Source organism: Gregarina niphandrodes (assembly GCF_000223845.1).
Source record: "Gregarina niphandrodes unplaced genomic scaffold scaffold00025, whole genome shotgun sequence".
Classification (NCBI taxonomy): domain Eukaryota; phylum Apicomplexa; class Conoidasida; order Eugregarinorida; family Gregarinidae; genus Gregarina; species Gregarina niphandrodes.
The window spans coordinates 100,091-125,724 of record NW_011645794.1 but is presented as its reverse complement, the minus strand read 5'-3'; the positions used below and the strand labels follow the sequence as shown (position 1 = coordinate 125,724).

Here is a 25,634-nt window from a genome sequence, read left to right as displayed (position 1 = left end):
GACACACATGTGTGTGGGGTCGGGGGTTACGCAGCACTGGCGTCCTCCGACCGCAGGGGGCCGTAGGGCGGCTTTACTCAAGTGCGGTGTTGTGGTCGTGTGTGGTTACCCATGTTGTTTGTCCGTAGCGCGGCGAAAAGGCCCCCGAATTTTTTTGCAGCACGTGTTTTGTCTTTGTCGTGGGGCAGGATTAGTTGTGCAAAATGGCGCCGCGACGCGACAACCAGAAGGCGATAGAGGCGCGAGAGCGGAAGGCGCAGCAGAGTCAGAGCAAGAAGGAAGCGGAGTTGGCGGCGAAGGAGGACGCGAAGTGGCGGGACGAAGGCACGAAGCTGTTGCGGAATAAGGAGGCCCGCAAGGCCGAAGCAGACGCGAAGGCAGACGAGGCACGGCGTCGGCGGGAAGAACGGGCCTTGCTAGAACGGGCGGAGGCGGAGAGTATTCAGGGTACCACCAAAGGCGCAACAAAAAAGGGCGCCTCCAAACCCAAGGTGACTCAGTACCAGCTGCTGCAACGACAACTGTTGCTCCAAAAAACCGCCCAGGCCGCTGCTTCGCCCATGGCTCGCGTCGTATCCGCCGAGTCCATGGATCTCCTCGTCGAGAATGTAAACCACGCTCGACGAGAGGAAGCTTTTAATGCCATACTCGCCGGCGACCGCTTGGTCGACGCCAGCGGCATCGACGAAGCCCTTGAACAATTGTCCTCAGCCGACGCAGCCGACCGCAAGGTCGACATGCACCCTGAACGCAGGGCCAAGGCCGCATATAAAGCTTACGAGGCACGGGAACTCGAAACCCTCAAGTCACAGGTACGATTCCTACCCCGCTCCCCGTCCATGCTTGCGCACCAAGGCACATACCCCCTACTCATGTTTGTGTCTACCCACGGTTGAACCCACGATTGCGTATGCTCACAGTTACGCATACTACCGTTTATGCTCACCGGCTATATCTTCCATTCGTATATCTTCCATTCGTGATACCTTCCACTCCTGATACCTTCCACTGGTTATACCTTCCACCGTTATACCTTCCATTCGTGATGGGCCGAATTTTTTTCAGCTACCGGGTCTCAAGAGATCCCAATATATAGAGAGGATCCAGAAGGCGTGGGCTAAGTCGCCTGAGAATCCTCTGAATAAAATTTGATGCGTTTTTGCAAATAATGTCCGAGCATCACCTCTCACGAGAAGTGGTAAACAATTTCCAGGAAGCTTTTAACCTGTTCGACAAAGATGGTGACGGAAGTGAGCACTGATTGGTTGTGTGTGGTGTGTGGTATTGAGCTGTTGTGCGGCTGTGATAGGTACACTGGATAGGTACACTGGTGTTTGGTGTGTGCTATCCGTGTGTGCTATCCGTGTGTGTGCTATCCGTGTTGGGTGGTAGGTATGGGTTGGGTTATGTATATGCTTGTCCTTAGCAATAACGGCCGAAGAGCTGGCGACTGTGATGAGGAACTTGGGACAGAACCCGACAGAGTCCGAGGTGCAGGATATGATGAATGAAGTAGATGCGGATGGGAATGGAACGATTGATTTTACGGAGTTCTTGTCCGTAATGGCGCGTAAGGTGAAGGACAGCGACCATAAGGAAGAGTTAATGGCGGCCTTTAAGGTATTTGACCGGGATGGAGATGGGGTTATCAGCAGCGACGAATTAAGGGGCGTAATGGCCGCTCTAGGGGAGACCCTCACGGTTGAAGAGGTCGAAGAAATGATGCGTGAGGCTAGCGAAGGAGAAACCGGCATCGACAGAATAGACTATCAGGGGTTTGTTCGCATGGTCATGCGCAAAACCTGAATTTTATTTTTGCCATGCAAGCACCGGCCCTCGAAAACTACCTAGAAAATGTCCTTTATATTAAACTGAAGCAAACCAAAGACAAACAAACAGAAGCCGATGCTAAGGTCCTCGAAACGTAAGTGAACCAAAACCAACCCCCTGCCTGCTGTATAACCACCTTCTGGCTGCAGGGAGAATTTGATACGTTACTTGAACCAAAAGGTGGACCTTAAACATGAACCCGCTCGCTACTTAGTTGATATGGGTGCTGAGGTCTTTTTGGAAACAGAAGTGTAAGCTGGCACTATCGACACGCGTTACCGCTGCATGTCGCCGCGCCAGTATGGTGGCACCTGCGTAGTCTGTATACACTGCAGCCACTCACTCATGTTCGCGTGGTGTTTGATATGTGGTGTTTGATATGTGGTGTTTGATATGTGGTGTTTGATATGTGGTGTTTGATATGTCAATGGTCATACGTAGGGATAACCTGTGTGACGTTGACGTTGAACTTGTGCATGGGTTTTACTTGAATCTCCCGTTGCAAGCCGGCATCGAATTCCTTGCGAAAAGGCTTGAGATATACAAGGAGTAAGAAAGTACCACTGCCATCATTCTTCTTTATTAATAGGCGACAAAACGACTGCCTGGAACTGGTAGCCAAAGCTAAGACGGACATTAAGTGTTTCTTGGAGGCTCTAGGAGCTTTGTCTGACCCGGCTGTGCAAGAAATGATTAGCGCCAATGCCATCTAGCGCCAATGCCATTCAACGGCAATGCCATCTAGCGCCAAGGATATTTATAGACAAAGCCTTGTTCCCGGCCATTTAGACGTTCGTTTGGAACTGACTATCCCTTCCGATGTGTTGAACCAGGCAGGGATATTTATTGGACAGTATATCGCCGACAACGCGGCGAATGGTATAGCATCAGGAAGCCATTCATATATTGTCATATAGGATCTTTCCTGGAGAAACGATGCTACCTTTTTCGTCAGTTGATATTATGAATGGGTTCTTCGTAATTTGATACATCTGTAACAGAAAGTATATTCCAGACGGGACGACGTATTGTATGGCAGTAGTATGACGGTGGTATCATTACCTTTTTAAGTGCGTAGAAAAGGGTAAAGGCTGCAACGAAGACAATTAGTACTCCGTAAGCTGATAACCCGGGAGCCAGTGGATCATCATGGGAGATTTCTAGATGATAAGTGTTGTTTGATCGGTAATGAGATCTTACTTGTTTCTATGTGAATTGGTGGACTTGGTTCCTGCGACTCCAAAAGTCCAGACCCAACCTTTTTCCATACCGGCTCCTTCTTGTCTGCGTCGGACGTTTGTTTTTGAGACGACCTTCGTTGAGCCATCGTAGCGCTTCGCATGAAGTTGTTAAAATCAACTCCCCGCCTTTCGACTATCACGCCGTTTGCCGAATTCCTCAAGGATGCTTCCATTAATGCCTCCAGGATACTCAAGTCGACAATTTCCTCCATTATATCCGACATGTTCGACTGTGTTCGATCCCGACTGTGTTCGATCCCGACTGTGTTCGATCCCGACTGTGTTCGATCCCGACTGTGTTCGATCCCGACTGTGTTTGATCCCGACTGTGTTCGATCCCGACTGTGTTCGATCCCAATCGAACACAAGCTTTATGGCGAAAGCGGAGCGTAGCCCGGCACCACAAACGGTACTTTCCTTTTTATCGAAGTCAGTAGCTTATCTTTATACAACCCGTCATCAATCTTTCGGTTAGCTCCTTTGAGCACATCTGTAGCAGTTTTCATCTACAACACTGCTGTGGCCCGCCTTACGTCTTACAGTATCAGCTTCTTCAGCGATCCGATCTAGAGCTGTTAAATGCCGTTCAGTTTCCTGTTAACATTCCCGATCACCAGCCCAACCGCCCAATCGTTACCTCGCTTTGGGCGTTTAGTACCTCTTGCATTCCCGCAAGGATCTTTCTCCCATGCCTATAAACATCAAACATCCTCCACCACACGCCTACACTGGCAATTTAGCCTCTGTGGTTTACTAGACGTTTTCTGGACTCCCCTGGGTACCTTCTATGAACAGTGACCACACCAAATCCTGTTCGGCTTTTGCCAAAATCAAAATCGGAAGAAGGCGCATCTTGAAGCACACGTGTGTGCTAATCGCGCAAATTCGAATTCGAATTGGAAATCTAAAGCAGTCTAATCGGACGAAATCGCTATGCCTTGCGGAGGAACTACTGTCGAATTCAATGAGGAAGAGAACACCATTTATATTACGGGTCCTCAGCTCCAAGACTTCCTGAATTTCGCTTGCTCGACGGTTATGATCGTTGCCGTCCTTCAACTGGTTACAATGATAACAAACAGCCAAGGTAAGGACACGGACGCGACATACAGCATTAATGCCGTTATTTTAGCAATAATTGTGATTGTGGCTAGTGTCCTAACAGTCACCCAGACAATGTGGCACCTTCGAGAACAAAATAATTCGACTAACACTGTTGATAAGGTAAGTAGCCGCTATCTTGGACCGACGACTCATTTTCTACAGACCATGAACAATCTTGACGAATATCCTGCTACATCTTTATTGACGAACCTTTGTCAGAAGACAAATCTTTCTCAAAAAAAAGATAAAAACGTATAACGGAGTTTAATTAATTTTTAACACCAACAAACAGCGTCAAGGCTGCATTTATTTTAGATCAGTGCACGGAGGGTATTTGGGGGGGATGTTCTATGCTTGGTGAGTGCTTGGAGTTTTATTCCAGGCTTCTTATTCAAGAAGAGTATTTAATAGATGACGTCGGGAGAGCAAGCTTGTGGCCACTGGTTCATGTTCGATTATCCAAGTATTTACGAAATGGCGGCGGGCGGGATGGCAGCTTGCGAAACGGCAGTTTAATAGACGGACTGGAGGAATGCGTGACGGCAAAGGAGTATACTGGATTGAGCGCGGGCGAGGTCTGTACACTATTAACTGCCAATGGCAGGTTTGATTGGGAGCTTACAACAAAGTGGTTTGTCTGTGTACAGATGCTGATGGATTCCATTTTTATGGGAACGCCTGCTCCGGAAGATCTAGAATCAGTAGAGGATAGTTATTCCTTATGCCGTGTGAGAGTGCCTCCAGATCAAGCCCAGGATGATGCAGGTGGGTGGCATGCGAATGGGTGGTATGCCGAAGAGAGTACCCAAGCTTGGCTGGTGCCGGCCCTATCTTTGATCGGCAGAATAGAGGTTGGGGATTTGGCGGTGGTCGAGCACCTGTCTGTTCTCTGTCTAGACATGTCGCTGCAGGCTGTTAAGATGTGGAGCACCTGCAAGTGGATTGATGGCATGCATGCTGCAGGTGACCTTCTTATACTTGTCTCGATTTGTGTTGGAAGCTTTTGCGGGCATTCATTACCGGATATATCCGATGAAGCAGCATCTGTAGCCGAGAAACGACTGAACGTAATTTTACGACGGGTGTAAGCGAGCATTTAGAGAAAGGGATAATATGAACATCTTGTAGGGAGATGAATGAGGATGTGGAATTTGCAGAGGATATTCGGAAGGGCATTCCGCTGGTCTTGTATTTGTTCAATTCTCGCGATTATTTTGAGTTGCCCTTCCTACAGCGGTTGGAATTATTGATGGACGTAGGTGCACCGCGTATTCCCATGGCTGTTTCTGTGCCGTCTGGTGTGTTAGCCGAAGTCCAGCAATTTGTTCAGTCTGCAGGGCTGTCCTGGCAGAGTCGTTACGAGTCGTTGGTCCGGATTCAGTGTCGCGTGGAATTTTTCGAGCGTCGGCGAAAATGTTTTTCATTTGAAGAGACGGTGGAAATACTGGAGATCCTGTTTGCCTGGCTGACTGAGGAACTTAAGACAGACGCCTCCTGGATCAATGAGACGCGCAAGTCTTGTCGTGGTAGAGTGGTTGAGGTCTTGGTCAGATTATTGGAGGCAGCGAATAGCTGCATAGGGCAGAGGAGACCAAGCGTCGGCGACAAGTGGGAGATTCCATTGTACAACATGCAGCCCCAGCTACTCCTGGCGAACGAGGATATGGTGGTTGAATTGTTCGGTTTGCTTTGTCGTACGTGGGCCTTTGAGATTTCAGCCACCTCCGACATCTATATGGTAAGCCCCATGAAACGTGTTGACTACCAAGTGGCAGACCATAATAAGTCGCATGACCTCGTGTACGCTGCCGAGGACTACGTAGACTTAATTGCCACCCTGGCGCAAACTGTCGGGTCCGAGGTCATGCCCCTGGCGCGAGACCGAAGAAGCGAAATGGAAGACCTGCTAGAACAACTGGTTGTTGTCAGCTACTCTGGCATCTCCCAAGGACTACCGTTGTTTTTAGACGATTCTATTTCCCAACCGCCTCGCGACTACACCAGACCAGGTCTGTCTCGGAGACGCAAAGCAGCGCTCAGTTACCTCGAGGCTGCCTCCTCTTCAGAGACCCTTGAGAAACTGGGAGCAACAGTCGGCTATGCAGAGACATACCGTAAGACCAATCTAGGCTTCATGCCTCACCATATTTCTGACAAACTTACCCAGTCACTATTTTGCCTCGTTGACCGAGGACATGTCTCGGCCTGCCGGCTTCTTAGCCAAGTGAAAACCCAGGCCAACTACGAGATCTTAATGTCCGCTGTGCGATACTGGCTGGAGTTGCAGCTGACTCAAGTCTCAACAAATCTTTTATACAACTGGGTAGCCCTCTGCCTAAAGCATAATCCCACTGACTTGTTATCCGAGCATGCTCACTTATCGGAACGTGTTAACACGCTGGAGCATTCGAGGTGCGCAAAGATTGTGTCTCATGAAGAAAAAAATTCAAGCCCGTCGTCGTGGTCGTCTGTTACAGGTCCATCTGTTACAGGTTCAGGAAGTAAATCCATTACACCTACGGCTAAGGAAGCTATGGTTAAGGAAGCTATGGTTAAGGAAGCAATGGTTAAGGAAGCAATGGCTAAGGAAGCAATGGCTAAGGGAGATATGTCAATAATAGAAGAAGATATATCAGTTACCAGAAGCGACTCGGCTAAAGCCAAATGGTTCGCGACTCCTGAAGAAAAGGGTCATCCTCGCAGACTCGAGAGCAAAGGAGTAAAAGGTCGGCTGGCGCTTCCTGTTGTTCTGCTTCAAGACATATGTGCATCGTTGGATTGTGTGAAGCTAGCTATTGACTTAAACCCGGAGTTTGATATGCTAAGTCCCTGGAATGAGTTCCGGCAGATTCTGATTAAAGTGATTTCGCAGATAGACGCCATCCACGAGCTGTGTCCGGGAGCAGGATTACTCACCCCGGCTTTACGTGCAGTGCTTACCAGCTCGGTCGACTTGATGAGGAATCCCCAGCTTCCGTTTCACAGGTGTCTCGGTGTGGATGCTCCAGACGTTGTGGGTGGTCAGGAAAGCGAGGATGATTATGAAGAAGATCTGAGCCGCCAGGAGAAGTCTGGGAACAATGAGAACTATCCGGACCAAAATTTTCAAGACGTGGATTGTCGTCACGTGGACTGTCAGGACGAGCGCTACCAGGGAGGTAGAGCGGATGGTAGTGGCGATGAGAAGTGGAACGCGGCAGTTGGAATAGAGAGGTCTGTCAAGGTCAGATCTGGAACAGAGGAGCTTGACATGTTGGAAGCCATGGTGAAGGGTCTGGTGGATCCGGACTTTGAGCACGAAGAGGAGGACGGGGATGAGAGCGGCGACGTGAGTCCCGCGGTTCAGTCCATTCTGGACTTTGTCGATTGCGACCACAGCGACCCCTACGCCGTGCGTCCCAACCGACGAGGACGCTTGTTGGGTAGTGGGCTGCATGAAGATCTACTGCAATATGTTAAAGGCTATTTCTGGGATGACCGACTCGAAGGAGATTAATTGACGGCGTGGCATATTCATGAAACGGCATATATTTGATGCACGAAACAGCGTCTATTTTTTGCTACAAAGCATGTGTCGGGGCTTGCAACGTTGTGGTCACGATTGAGCATGGAAGCGCTAAGACAGAAGCGGTAGCGCTAAGACAGAAGCGGTATCGCTTGGGCGGTAGCTGGTATCGCTAGGGCGGTAGCGCTAGGGCAAACACCACTTCCTCCTCCTTCCGGGGAACCATCGATTTTAAATTTAGTGTGATGGTGATAAATGTCAGCGGGCGGAAATGGAAGGAGCCGAAAGTCCAGCGGTTTAGTGCCATGACACCGAAACATCATGTGTTAACATTCGACCAGCGTTTGGCAAAGAAGCAAGAGTTAGAGGAAGTAAAACGCATGGAGCGCGAATATATGGAGGAAGAGAAAGAAGAGAGGCGGATAAAGGCGGAAAAGTCCAGGCAGAAGCAAGCCTATAAAAAAGAGCAACAGCTACTTCATGCCGTTAAGAATGGCGTGCAAGTGGTAAAGGATTCTAAGAAGGTCAGAAAGATGACACAAAAAGTCAAAAAACAGCTCGTCCGAATGCCCCCAGAAATGCTTCGGGATTATGTCAAGAAGTAGTTTTTTCCTCCTGCCATTTCTCCCTACTTTTGTTCTTGAATTTTAATTACTACTTTTACCTGACAACTTCTGCGTGTCGAACACGGCGCGGGCGTCGCACACGACTAAGACCATGTCTAAAGGCAGAGATCATGTCTAAAGGCAGAGACCATGTCCAAAGGCAGAGATCATGTCCAAAGGAAGAGACCATGTCTAGGGGACTTATCGGTAGCAGGAATTGCTGCAGCGAGCACAATCGCAGTGAGCGCCATATAGCATAATCGGCACTATATGGCGGATAGTCTGTCGAGCACTGCGCACCGTTCTTCGTAGGACGACTCGGAGAGGTCTGGCTTGCACAGGAAGAGAGCCTCGAGGACTTCGCCGAGACGTTGGCGTCTTTGCAAGTCGATTTCCTGAGCGACCAAGTTGTCCCGGACTTCTTGGGATTTTTGTCGCAGGAGCGTGAGCAACGGATGGAGACAGGAAAGCGAATCTCTATCAGAATATATGTTGGCTTGGAGGAGCGTGAACAATGTACGTAGGACGTCGGTGACATTGGGTCCTTGGTACCACTCGCTGAAAACGCGTCCGGCGGCGACCCATTCTTCGGCTTGTTCTTCGTTCTGGGGCAAGTCGGATTTCAGATTTACGGCGACGGGGATGCCTTGGGAAATAGCTGCCCGAGAAACGGCGTAGCGGGCCAAAGAGTTGAGAGCGTCGTTGGCTGCTACCTGGGCGGCGTTATCCGAGCTGAGGATTCCTTCCTGCAGACGTACGACCAACTGGCTAAAGACGTCGGGAGTAATGTCGTACACGTTCATCGACGAGGACACCACCTTCTCTACGAAAGTGATCATGGGCGTAAACTTCCGGATGTATGCACGGAACTCATGTGGTGGAATCGACAGAACCATACGCACACACCACTTGATCACGACCGCGATCTCTGTAGTCATAAACGCCTTCAGGTCCAACCACTGCAATAACCCATTTACCAACTCTACAATGGTCTTGAGCACTCGATACCGAGTCTTGTAAACGACATCCTGTCCCACGCCATGTGGGGCACCCACACCTGCTATCGCATCGTCCTTCCACGACTGAATGTACTGCCACAAGGCCCGCACATGGCCCGGGATCACGACCATGCCAAGGTCCCGCACTTGACTGTTCTGAGCGTACAAACGGTCTCTCCGATTCACGATGCATTCCGTCATGAACTTCAGACATGTCAAACTCACTTCCAAGTTGTTCGCGTGCTTCTCCAACACCGTGTAAAACATGTTCATCCGACATCGCGCAGGTGTGCTCGGCCGATTAACCAACCACGACATAAAAGCAACGTATGCATCGCCTGTGCGGCAACCCTCGCAAATGCCCCGGAAGTCACAACATAACTCCAACGCCGCCGCCGGTCCCCCTTCCTGGGTCTCCGCCTCTTCAAACGGTGCCAGAAAGGTCTTAAAAGCTGTCTGGCTGGGCAGGTCGAAAATATTGTTCGCATCCGAAATGCGCTTGCCGTAGGGGTCGTCCACGTCGGCCAGGCCGTACAGGAAGAGTTGGGTCACGGTACAGTAGAGTTTCCGGCGTAACTTCGCAGTGGGCATGCGGCCCGCTATGGAGCGGAAGGAGTTAGGTTCAATCAACTGCTTGATAGCGTTGGTCTTGACCAACGCCTTACCAATGTAGAGCGAGGGACTATGCAGCTGAATGCTGAAGCCCTCGGTGTAGGTAGCGAGCACGTCCACAGTTCGCTTCAAGACGGTACCGTCTTTAAAGACCAGGTTGTGAACCAGGTTGTCACACACTACGTTTAAAACAGTTTCGTCGCACACGTTTGTTGACGTCTTGACATAGATCTGGAGAAACTGCAACTCAGCCAAACTAAGGGGTTCTGCGAGCTCCGCACTTATGTTGGTCCGCGGCTCCGCCATGTATCCGAACACGCGTTGAGTCAGCGGCCCGACGACCGACTCTCTCCCCACCGAGTCGGCGTCCGACGTCTTGAACTCCATGGCCGAGATACTAACGGGACTCTGGAAATAAGATTGAAGGATTGCGCCGGCAATGTAAATAAGCCAGGCAAACCGCTTGACCAAGAGATCCTCAGGGAAGGGGACGGAAGTGTTGCCAGCGCTCAGTGCCAGACATTGGTCCCAGGCGCTGGAGATGATTGCAACTGCATCCGGGACCATGGCAGTGCCGAGTTGGGTTAGCAGGTCCAAAAGCTCCTCTCGCAAAGTCTCGTCAGTTAACGGGTCGCCCTCTACATTTTCTGAAAGGTCTTGAATTTTGTTCAAGTCAAACAATAAACAACGAGGACCCCCAGACTGGAACCACCCACTCTCCTCCAGCTTGTTCCAGATTGCCAGGCAAGAGGTGATCTCACCCAACTGCATACAGTACTCCACAAAGGCACTATACACGTTGAACACACAATGATGAACTGGCTGAAACTCACAGGCCGTTTTACCACTGCAAGAATTCGTAAATAATTTGGCCCAAAACTTCAATAAATGATGAGTAGCGTTCATAGCTCCCTTCTGCTTTATCGTATTCAGCGTGAATGTACAGAGAGTAGAAATAAACTCCACGCACTCAGCATCTTGTAAATGGGACCAATACAACTCAGGCATATCCTTAACCGACATAGCCGTCTTGATTGTGTTCAACGTAATTGCAGAAGCCATCTGCGAGAGGAATATCGTGAATTCGGTAAATGTCTGGTCCAGTCTTCCCACAGTCTGATCGAACCCAAGATTGTTCGAAATGACGTTCAAAACAAATTCTATTAGCTCCTGAGCATAAATGCACAGCTGCGTCTGCTTTCTAGGAAGAGAATTCATCGAGGCGCATAGGCATTGAAGGCATAATATTTTGCAATCGCGCGCGTGTGCGCTCGATAATTTACAAAATATTTGGTACATTGCAATGAATATCTTGCCGCACTGGAGTTCCTTGGCGCCCGTTACGCTCTCTGAACTGTTCAAAACAAATGTCTCGTTAGATATGCTCAGTCCGGAGCCGGTAGAACTGAAGGAGAGTGCGTTTCGTATGAAGGTAAGTGTGGACTTGACCAACTCAAGAGACTCCTTCGTATCCTGAATTGCTAGTGTTCCATCCATGAATTTAAGAAGCATATCCAGAGCTGATTTAAGCACAGGTGGTAAAACATTTGTTCGCAGCTGCTTGCCTATTATTCGCGACGATGTTCCTTCCCACTGCTGAATTACTTCCGAGTAAATATTCATAGCCAAGATCCAAGACTCTGTATTGGATTGCAAAAGCGGTGATAACTCATCCGCCACCTTCTGCTGTTCCGGATTATTCGTCCATTGGAGATAAGTTAGCTTAACGTATACAATAATCACTGCCGCAATCTGTTCGGGATTGGTAACCGCGAATCTCAGTCCACTGCGTTGTAGATAACCTAGCAAGGCTGTCCTCAGCTCTTCTCGTAACTTGGTGTCGATTTGGGGCCATTGACTAAACCAATTTTAACATGGTGGCTGATGTACCCTGGTGGCTTAGGTGGCGTACGGTTGGCCTATGTGCTGTGCTGTGGGGTGAGTGGTCTTACTTGACAATAATTTGCCTGAGTGCTGTTGCAATGAATGAAATGACTAGTGGATTTTGTTCGGCTTTAAGGCATTGCATCAGTGGCACGCAAGTCTCGGGTCTATCGAGGTAAGGTAGGAGTGCCTTATAGGCGTCCATTTGTTGTCTAGGGTCGGCAGAACAGTAGCTTGAACATAGCTGGGAGAGGGTCGCCACGTCCATAATAAAAACTTGTGCCGGGCCATGACGACCGCTTGCAGAGTGATTGTCCGGATCCGGCCGCTAGACGTGGAGAACAAGTCACCCGGTCGGCCAATGGCCTTGGAATGGCATGCTTCGGAGGACCATCTATCAGATCAGATAGTATCTTTCTCAGGAGGAGTGCCCTCTGCGGACAACAACTCTACAGGACCCAGCTCTAGCACATTCCTGTCTACGAGTCTCATCTCCGATACCGGCGGATTCGCTACCTCGCGAACGGTACCCCCGGGGTCTACTATGAACTCAACCATGGGATCAACTCCGGGTTCAGCCACGGGTTCAACCACGGGTTCAGCCAACTTAGGTATTGGAAAAAGCTGGAGTAACAAGACGGTGTATATTCCATCTCTGGGGATAGAATATGAATACGATAGAGTTCTTACACCGGACGAGGACCAGAAAACTACTTATGATGCTGTGTGTCAGGATCTGATCCGACAGTTTCTTTCAGGGATAAATTGTACCGTGTTAGCCTACGGTCAGACAGGTACTGGTAAGACGTATACTATTGGAACGAATGCGCAAGATGATACTAAAAATAGGGGTCTTGTAGTTAGAGCCGTTTGCGAAATATTTCAAAGGACTATACAAAAGACCACCGACCCCCCTATGGATGGTATTGACCCCCCTATGGATGGTATTGACCCCCCTATGGATGGTATTGACCCCCCTATGGATGGTATTGACCCCCCTATGGATGGTATTGACCCCCCTATGGATGCCGGGGAACATTCTGGACAATGGAAGCATTCAATCCACATAACTTTTATAGAATTGTACAATGATGAAATACTTGATCTTCTAAATCCCAGTTTTACCAAGATCAATAATCGAACAGCCATCAAAATTAGTCAGTCTGTTGACAACAATTCCATCCAACTATCAGGCATCAAATATGCACCTTGCGACGCGGCCGCGGCAGCCTTAAACTTGCTCAAAACCGGAGTCTTACATCGTAAAACATCCAGCAATTCCTTGAATAGCACATCCAGTAGAAGTCACGCTATTTATACTATCTGGCTCAAGCAACATAACTTAACGGACGGAACCATTCTGTACAGCAAATTCCACTTCGTCGATTTAGCAGGAAGTGAACGCGTTAAAAGAACACAAGCTACCGGCAATACGTGAGCGTGAGCTACAACCACACTGGCTACACACGACTTATGTATCAACACGTATACATAATCACATGTGAATACATAAGTCGTGCTGAACACTACGAACACGTTTGAATAAACGAACACGTTTGAATAAACGAACACGTTTGAAAAAACGAACACGTTTGAATAAACGAACACGTTTGTTGTTCATAACAGGTCAGAATGTTTCTAGGCTGCGCGAAGGGATTTACATTAACAGTGGGCTGTTGGCATTGTCGAACGTGATAAACGGATTGACGCATCAAGAAACAAGTCACATACCGTACCGTGATTCGAAGCTGACGCGCATTTTGCAGGACTCCTTGGGCGGGAATAGTCGAACAGTATTGGTGGCTTGTGTTAGTCCTCGGCGTGAAGATTTGGCGGAAACATGTAGCACCCTCAAGTACGCCGGGCGAGCGCGACATATCAAGAACCGTGCCGTTGTCAACGCACGTAAGAGCGACGGCGATACGCGTGAACTCAGACTCCAACTTGCCACTGCACTGAAGGAACTGGAAATGCTCAAACGTAGCAATCGGGCACCGCCGGGTACTGGAGGACCGCCGGGTACTGGTGGTGCTCGAGGTCAAGGCCCAGACTCTACTGGGGGAGACGAGGGGGAGATGAGAAGACTGCTTTCGAAAATAACGTTGTTGGAGAAAGAGAAGCAAGTACTATCAGCCCAACTGAACAAGTACCGCCTTAAGTGCGCGCAACTTCTGGAAGATGCCAAACTTATCTCTCCTGCACTCCATGATGGTGTCCTCGTCGAGGACCAGCCCATGGACGACGGAATTGACCCCAGTCCTACAGCGCGTGACCAACCGATGCTCGATTCGCCTGCTGGTCGTGACGCAGAAGGGGGCGGTGAGGAGGCTGGCGACAGCACGGAGAATACGACGGGGGTGGAAGAGGGGGCTGAGCCTCGGGAGCAGCTCTTGACGGACTGTGATCGGTTGGAGACGGCCATTCGTACGACGAGTGACCTGATAAGCGGGACGGCAGTGGAACAAGGTTGTTGGGAGGAGCTGGTAGTCATGTTGAAGAAGGAGATCCAGGTGCTGAATGACCGGTTGCACGCTGGCGAAGACCAGATGCGGCTGTTGACGGACAAAATTGTAGAATTGGACACGATTACCTTCGCCGAGGAGGTCTGCACTCCGGTCCACCCATGCAGTCGTGCGTTACGTACATCCAGCTGCGTCGAAACCGCAGCAGCGGAAACAAAAGCAGCGACAAATCGTGGTGATTGCGCGTCGGTGGTGTTGCACACACGTTTGGCGAACGAACGGAGAGAAGCTATCAGCCACGCCGATCGTATAAAGTCCTTAAACAGCGAGCTCGCCGCCGTTAACCAGCGGCGAGAGGATGCTGTTCAGCGTATGGCTGCACATGAAAAAGCCCTGGTCAAACTACAAAAGGAGAAGGAGGCTATCAAGAAATTGATTAAAGAACAGGAATTAAAACACCTAAGAAAACTGGGTGAGAAAAACAAGCAAATTCATGACCTAGAAAAGAAGGCAGACGCCAATGAAGCAAAGGCAAAGGAATTACAGTCACAAAACCGTTCGCTGAGCAAGAGACTTCAGTTACTCTCTAGAAGATCATCTTTAAATAAGAGAGATGAAACTTCTATACACGCCTTGGTTGAGGAATTAGGTTCCATAAAGACTACAGAATATAAGTTACAGGACGCAAAAAATGAGCTAGAGGAAAAACGGCAACAACTCCAACATGAAATTTCCCTGGTCATGACTAACATTACTAAGTTGAGCTGTAAGGGCTTGTGTGTCAGAACCACGGGTCGTGAAATGGGGCGGAATCGAACCGAGAATCGAGGTCGAGACGAACTGGAAATTGAGAGGATGAGAGAGAATCTCAGCCAGCTGCAAATGAATCTGTCCTTTGTAAAGACAGATCTCGATGACGTTGTCGAAAGGCTGGGAAAGAAGTCGGATGTTCAATCCCACTTTGAAAAGCTAAAAGCTCTTAATCAGGGGGCACCAGACTCAGTGCTATCTGTTGTTCTCAACCTGTACTATGTTGCTCTCTACGAACTATTCAAGGTCTCCCATCAGATTGAGTCCCATCTTTCGTTGATTCGAAAACTCAAAATAGATATTGCAAGGTTGCAAAAAGAGTCAGTAGCCCTCAAGACTGATATGGAGGACAAGGCAACGGATCTCATGCTCAAATGTAATGAGGACAAGCTGCTTTACATGCAGATTCTCGGCGTAGGAACAAACACCAACGGCTATACAAACCCAAGTGGCGCGGGATCGAGGAGTCAGAACGGCGCTCTTCGCAAAAGCCGGTCGTGGCCCTCCTTGTCCCGCGACGTTCCCACGGTGGCCCTGGCACACGATGGCGAGCTGGACGACGACTCCTTCCTGCTTCGGTGTCAAAATCAACTACTGATGGAGCGTGTCGGGTTGCTCACTCAAAAGTGCGAGCGACCACCCAAGCTACCCCCAAGCGGTGCGGTTACCCCCGATGTCGACTACCTGGTGCGGTCGAAGAGCGAAGACCCGGCTGAAGGACTTATTCGAGATCATCTGCCCGAGACTGACGACTTGACCAGGAACGGGGCCCCGGCGAAGTGTGAACTGTCATCGGACAAAGGCCTCAAACGCATCCCGACGGGTAACCCCTTGTTGGCAGTCACCCCGGTAGTCGCCTGCCCCCAATTACTACAAGGCGCGGCCGGCTCGCCTCCTCGCAAGAGTCCCAGTCCACGCTTGATGCCTGGACCCTGCAAGTCTGCCCCCAGTGGGTCTATCCCCCCCAGTGGGTCTATCCCCCCCAGTGGGTCTATCCCCTGTGTGTCCAACCCCTGTGTGTCCAACCACTGTGGGTCTGGACCTGGGCCTAGGGAGGATGGTGGTCGCTCGCCCAAGTCGGACGCGGAAGCAAGTCCAAGTTTGCGTCCTTTGAGTCCAATGACTTCGCGGAGTACAAGTCCTCATCGTAGTCCGGCTCGAGCGCACAGCACCATGACATTGAGTCCGCGGCCATTGGGCCGTCGTTACAAGCGCACGTTGACGCGTAGTTCGCAGCCGGACGCATGTAGTTCATTGGGGTTTACTTTGACGAAGATTTCGGAGCCGTTAACATTGGCTGATTCCAAGATAACTTCCGTGACTTCTACAATGCGTTCGCAGCATCTGGCATGTGGATCGTGGCAGACGGTGTCTATTTGGGATGTGCGCAGTTTATCGCGTATAAGGAGCGCGAGGAGCGGATCGGGAGCGGCGTCCGTTGCGCCAGTTGCGCAGTGGAAGTGTGCGGATCATGGGGGGTATGTGAGTTGCGTAAAAGACGTGGAGTCGTTGCGTGTTCTGGCGGTTAGTTGCAACAATAAGGTATTATTGGTCGACCCGCGCACGTGTGTGGTCATTAAATCTTGGACTGCTAAGGCTGCCTGTAAATCTATCTGTGTCATCCGCGACTCCTTTCTGGGTGCGTCCTTCAGCGATGGCAGCATCCGACTCTTGGACGCTCGTGCCGATGAGATGGTGCCCATATGCAAGGTCCCTCTCAACGAAGGAGAGTCATCTGAAAAACTGGAATGGCTAAACAACTTCGGCAACATGAGCTGCCGCAACTTCCCCCTTGAACTGCTCGAGGGCCTGGTCTCCGCTTCGAACTTGGGTGTTGTGAAAGTTTGGACGGAGGGATGGTCCGTACTGCCCTCTGTACATCAACTGGGTAATATCCAGTGTCTCAAGACACATCGCCTCGGCTCCCACTACCTTACCTTCGTCTGTTGCACCAAAGACCCGAACTTACGGGTCTGGGTCTCATCCGGTAGGCAACACCGCCTCCTCGCAGGCGTCCCGCTTCCCACCGGCCTGGCCAATGGTACCATGATCAGCGGTACGACGGGAGGCAAGACAGGCGGCCTGTCCTCCAGCAGCAGTCTCTCTTCGGCCTGCGCCTCTAGCGGCGACCAGCTCACCGGAACCGAAAACTCCTCGGACACCCCGGCTGCTAACGCCAACGCCACCTTGGCCGCCACGGCCCTGGCCGTCGTCGACGACCTCAGCATCACCGGCAACGCCGGCGGCAAAATGAGACTCTGGAGATGGAACCAAATCCTCGGTGAAGAACACGTCGCCAACAATCGCCTCGCACACACCAGCGCCGTCACCGGCATCGTAGCCCTGCGAACATCCGGCAAAGACATCTGCCTACTCACCGTCGCAAACAACGTTTTGAAACACGCAGTGCTCAGCAGGCAGTAACTCAACCCTGCGTGCCACTCCCAGCACACAACACGCGGTATTGACACCATAATACTAACTCGATACCAACGGTATTGTTCACCCAACGGTGCCAACAAGTGCTATTCAAGTGGGCGTTATTCAAGCAGCTTCTTTAGTTTTAGTTTGCGCTCGAAGGTGAGTCGGCATTTTTTGCTCTGATCACTCTGCCAGAGTGTTTGACATACAAGGAGTAACAGACAGCTCAGCTGGTCCGACTCCGGCTGTTCCTTGGAAGCTCGGTCGACGTACATGGCCAAGTCCCACAACCGTTCGGCAAGTTGCTGCCAGCGGCCAAGGCCTGAAGACTGGTGAAGGAAGAGGTGGCACGCAGCTTCGCCTAAAATGAACTGTAACGCGTGATTCACCTCCCGTAAATGTCCGTTTGGTAGCAACTCCGATCGAACGGAGGCCTGGACCACCGAGGTCTGGACCGCTGGGTGATGCAGCAGGGTGGTGTTTACCCACACTAACTGGTCGATTAGGACTGGAAGAGTACGAGAATCTGACCCGAAATGAAAGCGTAGTTGCAGCAGGGGACTACCATGGGTCACGGCACTCACAAAAGCTTGAAGACCACCTGCCAGTATCAACCTTTGCCGCACACTTATTTCACCGAGTAGACCTACAATCGGTACGATCGTTCGACCAACCAGAGTCTCGTGGTAGGCGTCGATCAACTGAGAAGCTTCAGGTCGTCTTGAACCAGTAATATGGAGACGACTAATCGCCCCACTAGTCCGTTTAGTGGAATAATCCGTTTGGAAATGAAGGTTTCCGTCTATAAGTTCCTTTTTGATAGTGTCGCCGCACAAAATGATGGTTCCCAGGAATGCGCCTATAAGGGGCGTGACAAGGTCATCCGTCAGATACGGTAGATTCTGGTTGGAATTCAGGAGGCCTTTCATGGCACTGTAGCCCGAGGTAACGAGTGCATTGAAGATACCGCGGAAGTCCCGAACTGAGTGACAAAAGTCACAAGCGTTGCAATGCCGCTTGCAAGGCGCTGCCTGTTGAATAGCGAGCAGCCCTCCATGGTAGGTCCGAACTATCTTAGGGAGGTCCGTGCAGGTTGTCTCTTGGGATATTGCGAACCACTCTTTTTGGCTCACCTCCGGCGCCTTTCCTGGGTATATCAAGTCACCCGCAAGCTGCAAGCTCACGTTGTCCTCATTCACTTCGCCGTGCTGCAGTCGACGCTCAAACCTGTCCACTACACTGTTGAGACCTATCGCGGGCCGTACAACCCTCTCGGACACCTCCAGGATCGGGATGTCATTCTCCGATGCGCCGACCCGCGCCGTCCTCGTCACTTCAAGCTTAGCACCGTCGTCGACGACTGGCTCGTCGACGACTGGCTCGTCGATTGGCGAGAAATGCAGGGCTTTGGTCGAATTACAGGCCTCGCAATAGCGGAGCACACACGTGTGCGAACAATCCGGATCGACCGCCGGCCTCCGACGCCGTCGAAAAACAAATGGGTAAAGTCCCACGTAAGTCGCCATGACATAAGACAACATCATCTCGTCCTCCGGAGAACTTGCCACTCGCCAGTAACCTGCTTTACTGGGCACGGATGTCACCGACCTCCACCAGTCCTTAGTGCTAAATTTGGACTCAAAGGGCTTGATGTCTCTCAACAGATTCTCTCCAAGGGGATTCTGTCCAAGGGGATTCTGTCCAAGGGGATTCTGTCCAAGGGGATTCTGTCCAAGGGGGTTGTCCAATTCTCCCAACCCACTGTCAAAATCTAAATGAGCATCGTCGCCGAGCTTTTTCTTGTCCGCTTGCAGGTGAGATTGGATATGTTCTAACCGTCGAATTTTCGTTTCATAATAGACAGTGGTAACTGCAGCGGTCAACAGCCTATTGGCAATGTTTATCGTGCTAGCGGAGTGTTTATTAACTGCCTTACCCACTCGGGCATCTTGGCTAACAGTGAGATCTTTAAGGATAGTTAGAAGCAGTATTGTCTTACACAAAAAGTCTTCGACCACAATGGCTTTAGTAGCGCACCACAAGTGTAAAATGCAGTCGAAGAACCCGTTGCTGCCTTCCTCCGTTTCGTCTGTTTGACCTGGGACGCTTCTGTTTACTGCTCCTTGTCTATCGCCTTTTTCTTTTTCTTCTCCTGGAACTATTTTGTCGATTTCCCATTGCGGATCGATTTCCCCTTGCGGATCGATTTCCCCTTGCGGATCGGCTTCCCCTTGCGGGTCGATTTCCCCTTGCGGGTCGATTTCCCCTTGCGGATCGGCTTCCCCTTGCGGGTCGATTTCCCCTTGCGGATCGGTTCCAATACGGGAGATTTCGGGGAGGGACAGTTCATGCAAAGCCTGACTGGATCCGCTCGTAGCGTCAGTGGAGGTAGAATGGATTGAGCGCTTCTCAATTTCTTGCACCATTAGACCGTCCTTCGATCGACCAACCATTAACGATCGACCATTAACGCTAGACTCTAGTTCGACGTTGACGTTGGTGTCAGAATGGCGCACCATCTTGCGTGTCTTATACCAAAGACTAAACCCGATAATAGCTTTGATATCTCGGTGGAAAGTAAACTTGGTAAGAAGCCATGTAAGTTCATTAGAACATATCTCTATACATGTTGCAAAGATAGACATTTCAGGCCAATATACGCCACATTCTCGTCTGCTAGGTTGTAGTTGAATTGAACTTGCTAGAACGCAAAGTGTGTCATACAACAGCCGTCGCTCATATTGCATGTCAATCCAACTTCGTACGAGATCACAAAGGAGATCATTGAACAAATGGTTAGGGTTCTGCCCATATGCATCGGTGTGATATGCATCGGTGTGATATGCATCGGTGTGATATTCCTGGATCAGCGGTGCTGCTTGAGTCAGGGGAGAATCTTCAGAGAGTCTGTGAAGCCAGTAGCTTAGTCCATGTCTAAATTTTTTTGTTCCGATAGATATGTACGTTCGTTCCAAGCCATAACCAGGAACGAGCTTGTATGGGTCCTGAGTCACGTCGAGCATATATTTAACAAGAGACCTGCCATCACTGTTCGCTTCGACCTTCCACAGAGCTTCGTTCCACCGGAATGAGGGGCTCTTGACCTCCTCCAGCACTCGTTCCGTCAAGACCGTAGCAGGCAATTTACCGAGCTTATATTTTATCCTCAATGCTTCATAGCTTCGTTTCAACTGACTACTCTCACTTATAATATCATCCTCACCCTCCTCCAACACCTTCTTCCCGAGCATCAATATCCTGGACACCGTACAAACGTCTTGATCACACATCATTTATAATACACTCACCAGCCTGGATACCCAAAAATTCAGAACCTCCCACTGTACTCTCCCATCCACTGTGTTTGCGCCTAAGTATGTTGCTAATTATGTTGCTAAGTATGTTGCTAAGTATGTAATACTTATGTTTGGTGACAAAATTATAGCTGCTCATCAGCTACTGGCGCCGGAGCGTCCTCGTTTGCCGATGGTACTGGAGCGTCCTCTTCGTCTTCATAGCCGGCGACACTCGGGTGTTGGGCATTATCCACGTCTCCGTTGTCGTCATCTACTTGGAGATTGGCGCTGAAGCTGGGTTGCTTGATCATTTGTAGTTCTTCATCTTCCTCACCTTCCTCACCTTCATCCTCGGATGCGGACACTTCGCCCGGCGAGTAGGCCTGGAACTCAGCAATGCCCTTTTCTCGAAGCAAGACGTAGATCTTCTGTTGGACATGTTTACTCTCCTTCACCTTTTGCAGTTCCGTCTTGCCTCGTGCCAACGCATTCTCAAACTGCTCAAGGAGCTCATCATTCTGCTCCTTCAGTCTCATCAAGCTGTCTCGTTTCTGAGCCAAGATCTGCGCCTTCAGTTCCTCCTTCATCAACGACACTCGATCACCATCACCACGTGCCGCCGCCACTCGCTCACGAGCTTCCCCCAACTGCTGCTGCTTATTAGAAAACGCCAAATCACCATCACGCCGCTCTTTTTCCAGAGCCTCAATCTCCCGCCTCAAGGTTGTTTCGATTTGCTGCAGTTCCGCGGCCGACATTGTATTTGTGGGTTAGCATGCATGCATTTCACTGGCCACTACTGACGGCCACTGGCCACTACTGGCGGCCACTGGTGCCAATTACATTTGATGGCGGTGCAGATTATTCTGACGCACACACGTGTGCCATGGTATTACGGTGCATACTCTGGGTGTTAATTTCCTATGCTGCAGCATTGCCCCCCAAGTATCCGCCAGCGATGTACAGAAGTTCGACTGAAATCATAAAGTCAATAAACAAGCTGCAATGTTCACCGGATCTTTCACTTGTGAGTCCCGAAACCGGCTTGTTACCTGTTGATATTGTCTATCAACTTCCCCGCAGGAGTTATACAGCGTAGATCGTGAGACGGGGAGAGTTACTTCGGACCCGGAATCCTCCGGTTCGATTCCGGTGGTTCATCTAAGCAGCTTGGACATTCTACCTAATTCTAAAGCCTCATTAAGACGTAGTACCTTGACTGACGTCATACATCCAACCACACACCAGCGGGCGCTTTTGGTCTTCGGCGAACATGCAAGGGAGTAAGTAGTACTTCTTGGAGGGCCGACGCAAAGCTCTACCTCCCCCCATATCGAGTACCTCCCCCCCATATCGAGTGCATCTATCAGGTTAGTAACAGGCGAAGCCGCAGTGGCTTTGATAGAGTCGATTTGCAATGTACCTTTGGCTTCTCAGTCTTTGAGTGTTGTTATATTCCCCGTTTTAAATCGTTGGGGTCGCGATAAGGTTATTAAGGAAGGTATGATGTGTCAGAGAAGCAATAAGGAGGGTTTAGATCTGAATCGGGACTTTCCAACGATTTTGGAAAAGACCGATAGAGCTCCGGTGTCAAAGGAGATTAAGTTATTGAGAACATTTATGGACCATTTTCAGCCGGGAATTTTTGTCGATGTGCACTCGGGTAATGAGCTCATAGGTCTACCACCTGGTTCGGATCTTTTGGATGTCAAAGGATCATCCAAGTCAAAATTAAATTTTATGACTAAGTTCACTGACACATATTTGTCTGGATTGAAAGTTGGCAATCTTCAGAAGCTACTTAAATATGATGCTCCTGGAAACTCTGTTGACTACGCCTTCACCACATTGCCCTACCCTTCCCTTACACTCGGTGTGGAAATATACGAACAGTCAACTGCTTCGCGCACGGACGCAATAAAACTACTAGGCGGTATCCAAACCCAACCAGGAAGCCAAACTGCTGATGTCCTTCGACGAGAACAATGCCTATTCCAATTCAATCCCTACAACCAGGACACTCTCAGCCAAACTTTGCTACAGTGGGTTCCAGTACTATACAAAACCCTCGATAAAGGATTCCAATTTTTATCTCGTCAACCCAACGCAACCTTCTAGCTGGTCAACCCAACGCAACCTTCTAGCTGGAACGTTGACCCAACCTTTTCTTCCACTCAGCGCCCTCCCAAATCATTCACTTTCCGGTGATGACGTCCACAGCTCTCTGAACCGTATCCTCCAGAGACAAGTTTGTGTTGTCGATCACAATAGCGTCGTCCGGCTTTACTAATGGGCTGACCGCACGGGTCTTGTCGGCTTCATCTCTACGCGCAATAGCTTCATACACCTCCTCGTAGGATAATGCTCCTTTAGAGCCAAATTGTGAAAATCGACGATTGGCTCGTGCCTCGACAGAGGAGTCCAGATATATTTTTATCTTGGCTTCCGGTAGAATTACCGTGCCAATATCGCGGCCAAGCACAATACATGGCTTCTGCTGGTTCGCCAGACGTCGTTGCAGTCCCATTAATTTTTGGCGCACACGCGCGTTCGAAGCAACAGTACTGACAACAGAATCAATTTTCGGGCTGCCAAGATCCTTAACAGTGACTCGTTGCTCACCATCCCGCTCGAAAATACTGACGGTGCCATCAGTATGGAATTGCAGACCCCATGGCTTGTCTCCTTCTGTGACTAATACTTGTTCGCAAATAGCGTCTGTATCCGCGCAATCCATTCCATAGCGCAGCGCCGTAAGACAGGCGGCGCGGTAGAAGAGTCCGGTGTCAATGAATCTCATGCCCAATTTCTCAGCAACCCGGGCAAAGGTTGCCGACTTACCACTGCTGGCTGGACCGTCGACGGCCACCACTAGATCTGCGGCGACTTTGGTTTTTGTAGCACCGGTCATGGATGGTTCGTCCACAGGGTGCTTTTTAATGGAGGAAAAATAGTATGGCGCGCAATTCGGAGAGAGCCATGCTGTTACTGAACCGGTGGCAGTCGCTCAGTACCGCGATAGCCAGAGGTGTGCCTAAGCGGCGTCCGTTAAAAACATCTAGTGTCACATCCCTGCAAGATGCTGAGCACTGGCGCCATTCCGTAGTCCGTGAATTATCAATGAGGATGGCTGAAATTCAGAACAGTTTGCTGGGCGAGAACAGACTTCGAGAGCTGAATGACTTGATAAATCACCTGGTCAAGGAGAAGGCCAGTTGGGAGAGCCGCATACTCGACTTAGGTGGACCGGATTACCGGCATAAAGACTCCGGATTCTTATCCCGCAATTGCGTTGTGACTCTTAGCGGCGAACGCTATTACGGCGCCGCCAAGAACCTTGTTAAACCTGAAGAGCTGCTCAAAACCAAGAAAGACAAGGATGCCGTAACTCGGGCTCAGCTCACCAATAGGATCGACGCATCATACTATGGCTACAACGACGAGACTTTATATCCAGACCTGCTTGCGGAAGAAGCCAGGATGGAAGAACGACTACGAAGACCTCTGAATCACAATACGCAATCCTAGCTGGTCACGTCGCGATGAACTCTGGTCCTAAAACGGACGCTAATCAAAGCAAAAACATGACCGTCCACGCAACAGATTATGGTCATGAGATTATGGTAGTACACAAATAATATATACGCAGGAGGTAAGTAGGGCTGGCTATAAAGGCTGGTGCTGGTTCTTACTTCAAGCCCAATAACAGTGGTCTCCGAGAGCAGTGTTTTATCATTCGAGATGAGGCTCTGTTCAACTGCAATTGTTTTTGTGACGTAACTCAATGAGCTTGAAATCAATGTCACCTGATTCTAAAACAGATTCATGATCTCAAAGATTGGCTCTGTCTAGACACCCTGGCCTCAGGGTGCGTGCGCATAGCAGCCATGTGTTAGGTTACTTGTTTTTCAAGAGCATTTTCGGCTTTGCCGATGAGATACGGGAGTTTTTGATTGCCAATTACAAGCGGACAGTCCGTTGGTCGACCGTCCATTGGGTGACCGTCCGTTGGTCGACCGCCCATTGGTTGATTTAAAAATGCATGAGTTGGGGGACTTGGCTCGATTGCGGACCATTGAGCGGAACGGTCTGAAGGAACTGGAATATAGACTGAAGTTGAGAGTTCACTTGCTACATAACCACTCAGAAGGGATTTTCTCCGAAGCAGGGTCCCCACGGAACTCGGTCCGTAGCGGCGATCGGGGCCATGACGGATTCGAACCCACAACCCACCCTTCAGACCGAAACTCATACCGAAAGGGCTCAGGCCGTGGGAGCTTAGGTCATGAGAGCTTAGGTCATGAGAGCTCAGGCTGCGAGAGCTCAGGCCGTGATAGAAAGGGTTGGCGAGACGATGATGTCGATGTACGACGCTTCGAAGATGAGCCCTCCTCCGTGCGACAAACCCCCGTCAGACGGACCTCTGCACGACCGAGCTCCCCCGCCTGCAGCGCCGCCAGGTCCCGGAGGTCCCCAAGCTCCCGGAGTCCCCCCAACTCTCGAAGCTCCCGGAGTCCCCCGAGCTGCTCCCAGAGTCCCCCCAACTCTCGAAGTCCCCCCAACTCTCGAAGTCCCCCTAACTCTCGAAGTCCCCCTAACTCTCGAAGTCCCACTAACTCTCGAAGTCCCACTAACTCTCGAAGTCCCACTAACTCTCGAAGTCCCACTAACTTTCGAAGTCCCACTAACTCTCGAAGCCCCGCGGTATCCAGCAACCAGCCCGGAAGAAACCCGAGCACGTCCTGGTCATGTCGCGGTCCTCTCGTCGACTACGGGAAGTTGCGCAACTGTCAATGGAAGTCACCGAGCGGCGACTGGTTGAAAAGAAGCGCACCATTAGGAGACAGTCGGTCAGGAGACCGAACG

At 50.3% G+C, this 25,634-nt stretch overlaps 16 protein-coding genes across 16 annotated transcripts; 11 read left to right on the top strand and 5 right to left on the bottom strand.

Annotated features, from left to right (window-relative positions):
* Nucleotides 1-203: 203 nt before the first annotated feature.
* Nucleotides 204-1,152, top strand: GNI_111460 (hypothetical protein; the record flags this gene model as incomplete). The annotated part of the gene is made up of 2 exons (XM_011133220.1): nt 204-812; nt 1,066-1,152. The coding sequence occupies 2 exons, from the start codon at nt 204-206 to the stop codon at nt 1,150-1,152; spliced, it is 696 nt and encodes a 231-aa protein (XP_011131522.1).
* Nucleotides 1,153-1,168: 16 nt separating this feature from the next.
* On the top strand, nt 1,169-1,806 carry GNI_111450 (calmodulin; the record flags this gene model as incomplete). Its single annotated transcript, XM_011133219.1, has 2 exons — nt 1,169-1,250; nt 1,427-1,806. The coding sequence occupies 2 exons, from the start codon at nt 1,169-1,171 to the stop codon at nt 1,804-1,806; spliced, it is 462 nt and encodes a 153-aa protein (XP_011131521.1).
* Nucleotides 1,807-1,820: 14 nt separating this feature from the next.
* On the top strand, nt 1,821-2,085 carry GNI_111440 (hypothetical protein; the record flags this gene model as incomplete). Its single annotated transcript, XM_011133218.1, has 2 exons — nt 1,821-1,924; nt 1,980-2,085. 2 exons carry the CDS (start codon nt 1,821-1,823, stop codon nt 2,083-2,085), a joined length of 210 nt encoding a protein of 69 aa, XP_011131520.1.
* A 172-nt stretch (nt 2,086-2,257) lies between these two features.
* GNI_111430 (hypothetical protein) lies at nt 2,258-2,543 on the top strand (the record flags this gene model as incomplete). Its single annotated transcript, XM_011133217.1, has 2 exons — nt 2,258-2,379; nt 2,420-2,543. 2 exons carry the CDS (start codon nt 2,258-2,260, stop codon nt 2,541-2,543), a joined length of 246 nt encoding a protein of 81 aa, XP_011131519.1.
* A 186-nt stretch (nt 2,544-2,729) lies between these two features.
* On the bottom strand, nt 2,730-3,295 carry GNI_111420 (hypothetical protein; the record flags this gene model as incomplete). Its single annotated transcript, XM_011133216.1, has 3 exons — nt 2,730-2,822; nt 2,893-2,921; nt 3,031-3,295. 3 exons carry the CDS (start codon nt 3,293-3,295, stop codon nt 2,730-2,732), a joined length of 387 nt encoding a protein of 128 aa, XP_011131518.1.
* Nucleotides 3,296-4,004: 709 nt separating this feature from the next.
* GNI_111410 (putative transmembrane protein) lies at nt 4,005-4,433 on the top strand (the record flags this gene model as incomplete). The annotated part of the gene is made up of 3 exons (XM_011133215.1): nt 4,005-4,158; nt 4,204-4,295; nt 4,338-4,433. The coding sequence occupies 3 exons, from the start codon at nt 4,005-4,007 to the stop codon at nt 4,431-4,433; spliced, it is 342 nt and encodes a 113-aa protein (XP_011131517.1).
* Nucleotides 4,434-4,525: 92 nt separating this feature from the next.
* On the top strand, nt 4,526-7,671 carry GNI_111400 (hypothetical protein; the record flags this gene model as incomplete). Its single annotated transcript, XM_011133214.1, has 2 exons — nt 4,526-5,259; nt 5,304-7,671. The coding sequence occupies 2 exons, from the start codon at nt 4,526-4,528 to the stop codon at nt 7,669-7,671; spliced, it is 3,102 nt and encodes a 1,033-aa protein (XP_011131516.1).
* Nucleotides 7,672-7,925: 254 nt separating this feature from the next.
* GNI_111390 (hypothetical protein) lies at nt 7,926-8,285 on the top strand (the record flags this gene model as incomplete). The annotated part of the gene is made up of 1 exon (XM_011133213.1): nt 7,926-8,285. One exon carries the CDS (start codon nt 7,926-7,928, stop codon nt 8,283-8,285), a length of 360 nt encoding a protein of 119 aa, XP_011131515.1.
* A 266-nt stretch (nt 8,286-8,551) lies between these two features.
* GNI_111380 (hypothetical protein) lies at nt 8,552-12,047 on the bottom strand (the record flags this gene model as incomplete). Its single annotated transcript, XM_011133212.1, has 2 exons — nt 8,552-11,753; nt 11,848-12,047. The coding sequence occupies 2 exons, from the start codon at nt 12,045-12,047 to the stop codon at nt 8,552-8,554; spliced, it is 3,402 nt and encodes a 1,133-aa protein (XP_011131514.1).
* Nucleotides 12,048-12,068: 21 nt separating this feature from the next.
* On the top strand, nt 12,069-17,475 carry GNI_111370 (kinesin motor domain protein; the record flags this gene model as incomplete). The annotated part of the gene is made up of 2 exons (XM_011133211.1): nt 12,069-13,213; nt 13,422-17,475. 2 exons carry the CDS (start codon nt 12,069-12,071, stop codon nt 17,473-17,475), a joined length of 5,199 nt encoding a protein of 1,732 aa, XP_011131513.1.
* A 116-nt stretch (nt 17,476-17,591) lies between these two features.
* GNI_111360 (hypothetical protein) lies at nt 17,592-20,762 on the bottom strand (the record flags this gene model as incomplete). Its single annotated transcript, XM_011133210.1, has 1 exon — nt 17,592-20,762. The coding sequence occupies one exon, from the start codon at nt 20,760-20,762 to the stop codon at nt 17,592-17,594; it is 3,171 nt and encodes a 1,056-aa protein (XP_011131512.1).
* A 149-nt stretch (nt 20,763-20,911) lies between these two features.
* GNI_111350 (hypothetical protein) lies at nt 20,912-21,526 on the bottom strand (the record flags this gene model as incomplete). The annotated part of the gene is made up of 1 exon (XM_011133209.1): nt 20,912-21,526. One exon carries the CDS (start codon nt 21,524-21,526, stop codon nt 20,912-20,914), a length of 615 nt encoding a protein of 204 aa, XP_011131511.1.
* Nucleotides 21,527-22,041: 515 nt separating this feature from the next.
* Nucleotides 22,042-22,886, top strand: GNI_111340 (zinc carboxypeptidase; the record flags this gene model as incomplete). Its single annotated transcript, XM_011133208.1, has 2 exons — nt 22,042-22,051; nt 22,144-22,886. 2 exons carry the CDS (start codon nt 22,042-22,044, stop codon nt 22,884-22,886), a joined length of 753 nt encoding a protein of 250 aa, XP_011131510.1.
* A 76-nt stretch (nt 22,887-22,962) lies between these two features.
* GNI_111330 (cytidylate kinase) lies at nt 22,963-23,679 on the bottom strand (the record flags this gene model as incomplete). The annotated part of the gene is made up of 1 exon (XM_011133207.1): nt 22,963-23,679. The coding sequence occupies one exon, from the start codon at nt 23,677-23,679 to the stop codon at nt 22,963-22,965; it is 717 nt and encodes a 238-aa protein (XP_011131509.1).
* Nucleotides 23,680-23,723: 44 nt separating this feature from the next.
* GNI_111320 (ISY1-like splicing family protein) lies at nt 23,724-24,296 on the top strand (the record flags this gene model as incomplete). The annotated part of the gene is made up of 1 exon (XM_011133206.1): nt 23,724-24,296. The coding sequence occupies one exon, from the start codon at nt 23,724-23,726 to the stop codon at nt 24,294-24,296; it is 573 nt and encodes a 190-aa protein (XP_011131508.1).
* Nucleotides 24,297-25,068: 772 nt separating this feature from the next.
* GNI_111310 (putative collagen-binding adhesin) lies at nt 25,069-25,590 on the top strand (the record flags this gene model as incomplete). Its single annotated transcript, XM_011133205.1, has 1 exon — nt 25,069-25,590. One exon carries the CDS (start codon nt 25,069-25,071, stop codon nt 25,588-25,590), a length of 522 nt encoding a protein of 173 aa, XP_011131507.1.
* Nucleotides 25,591-25,634: the final 44 nt, after the last annotated feature.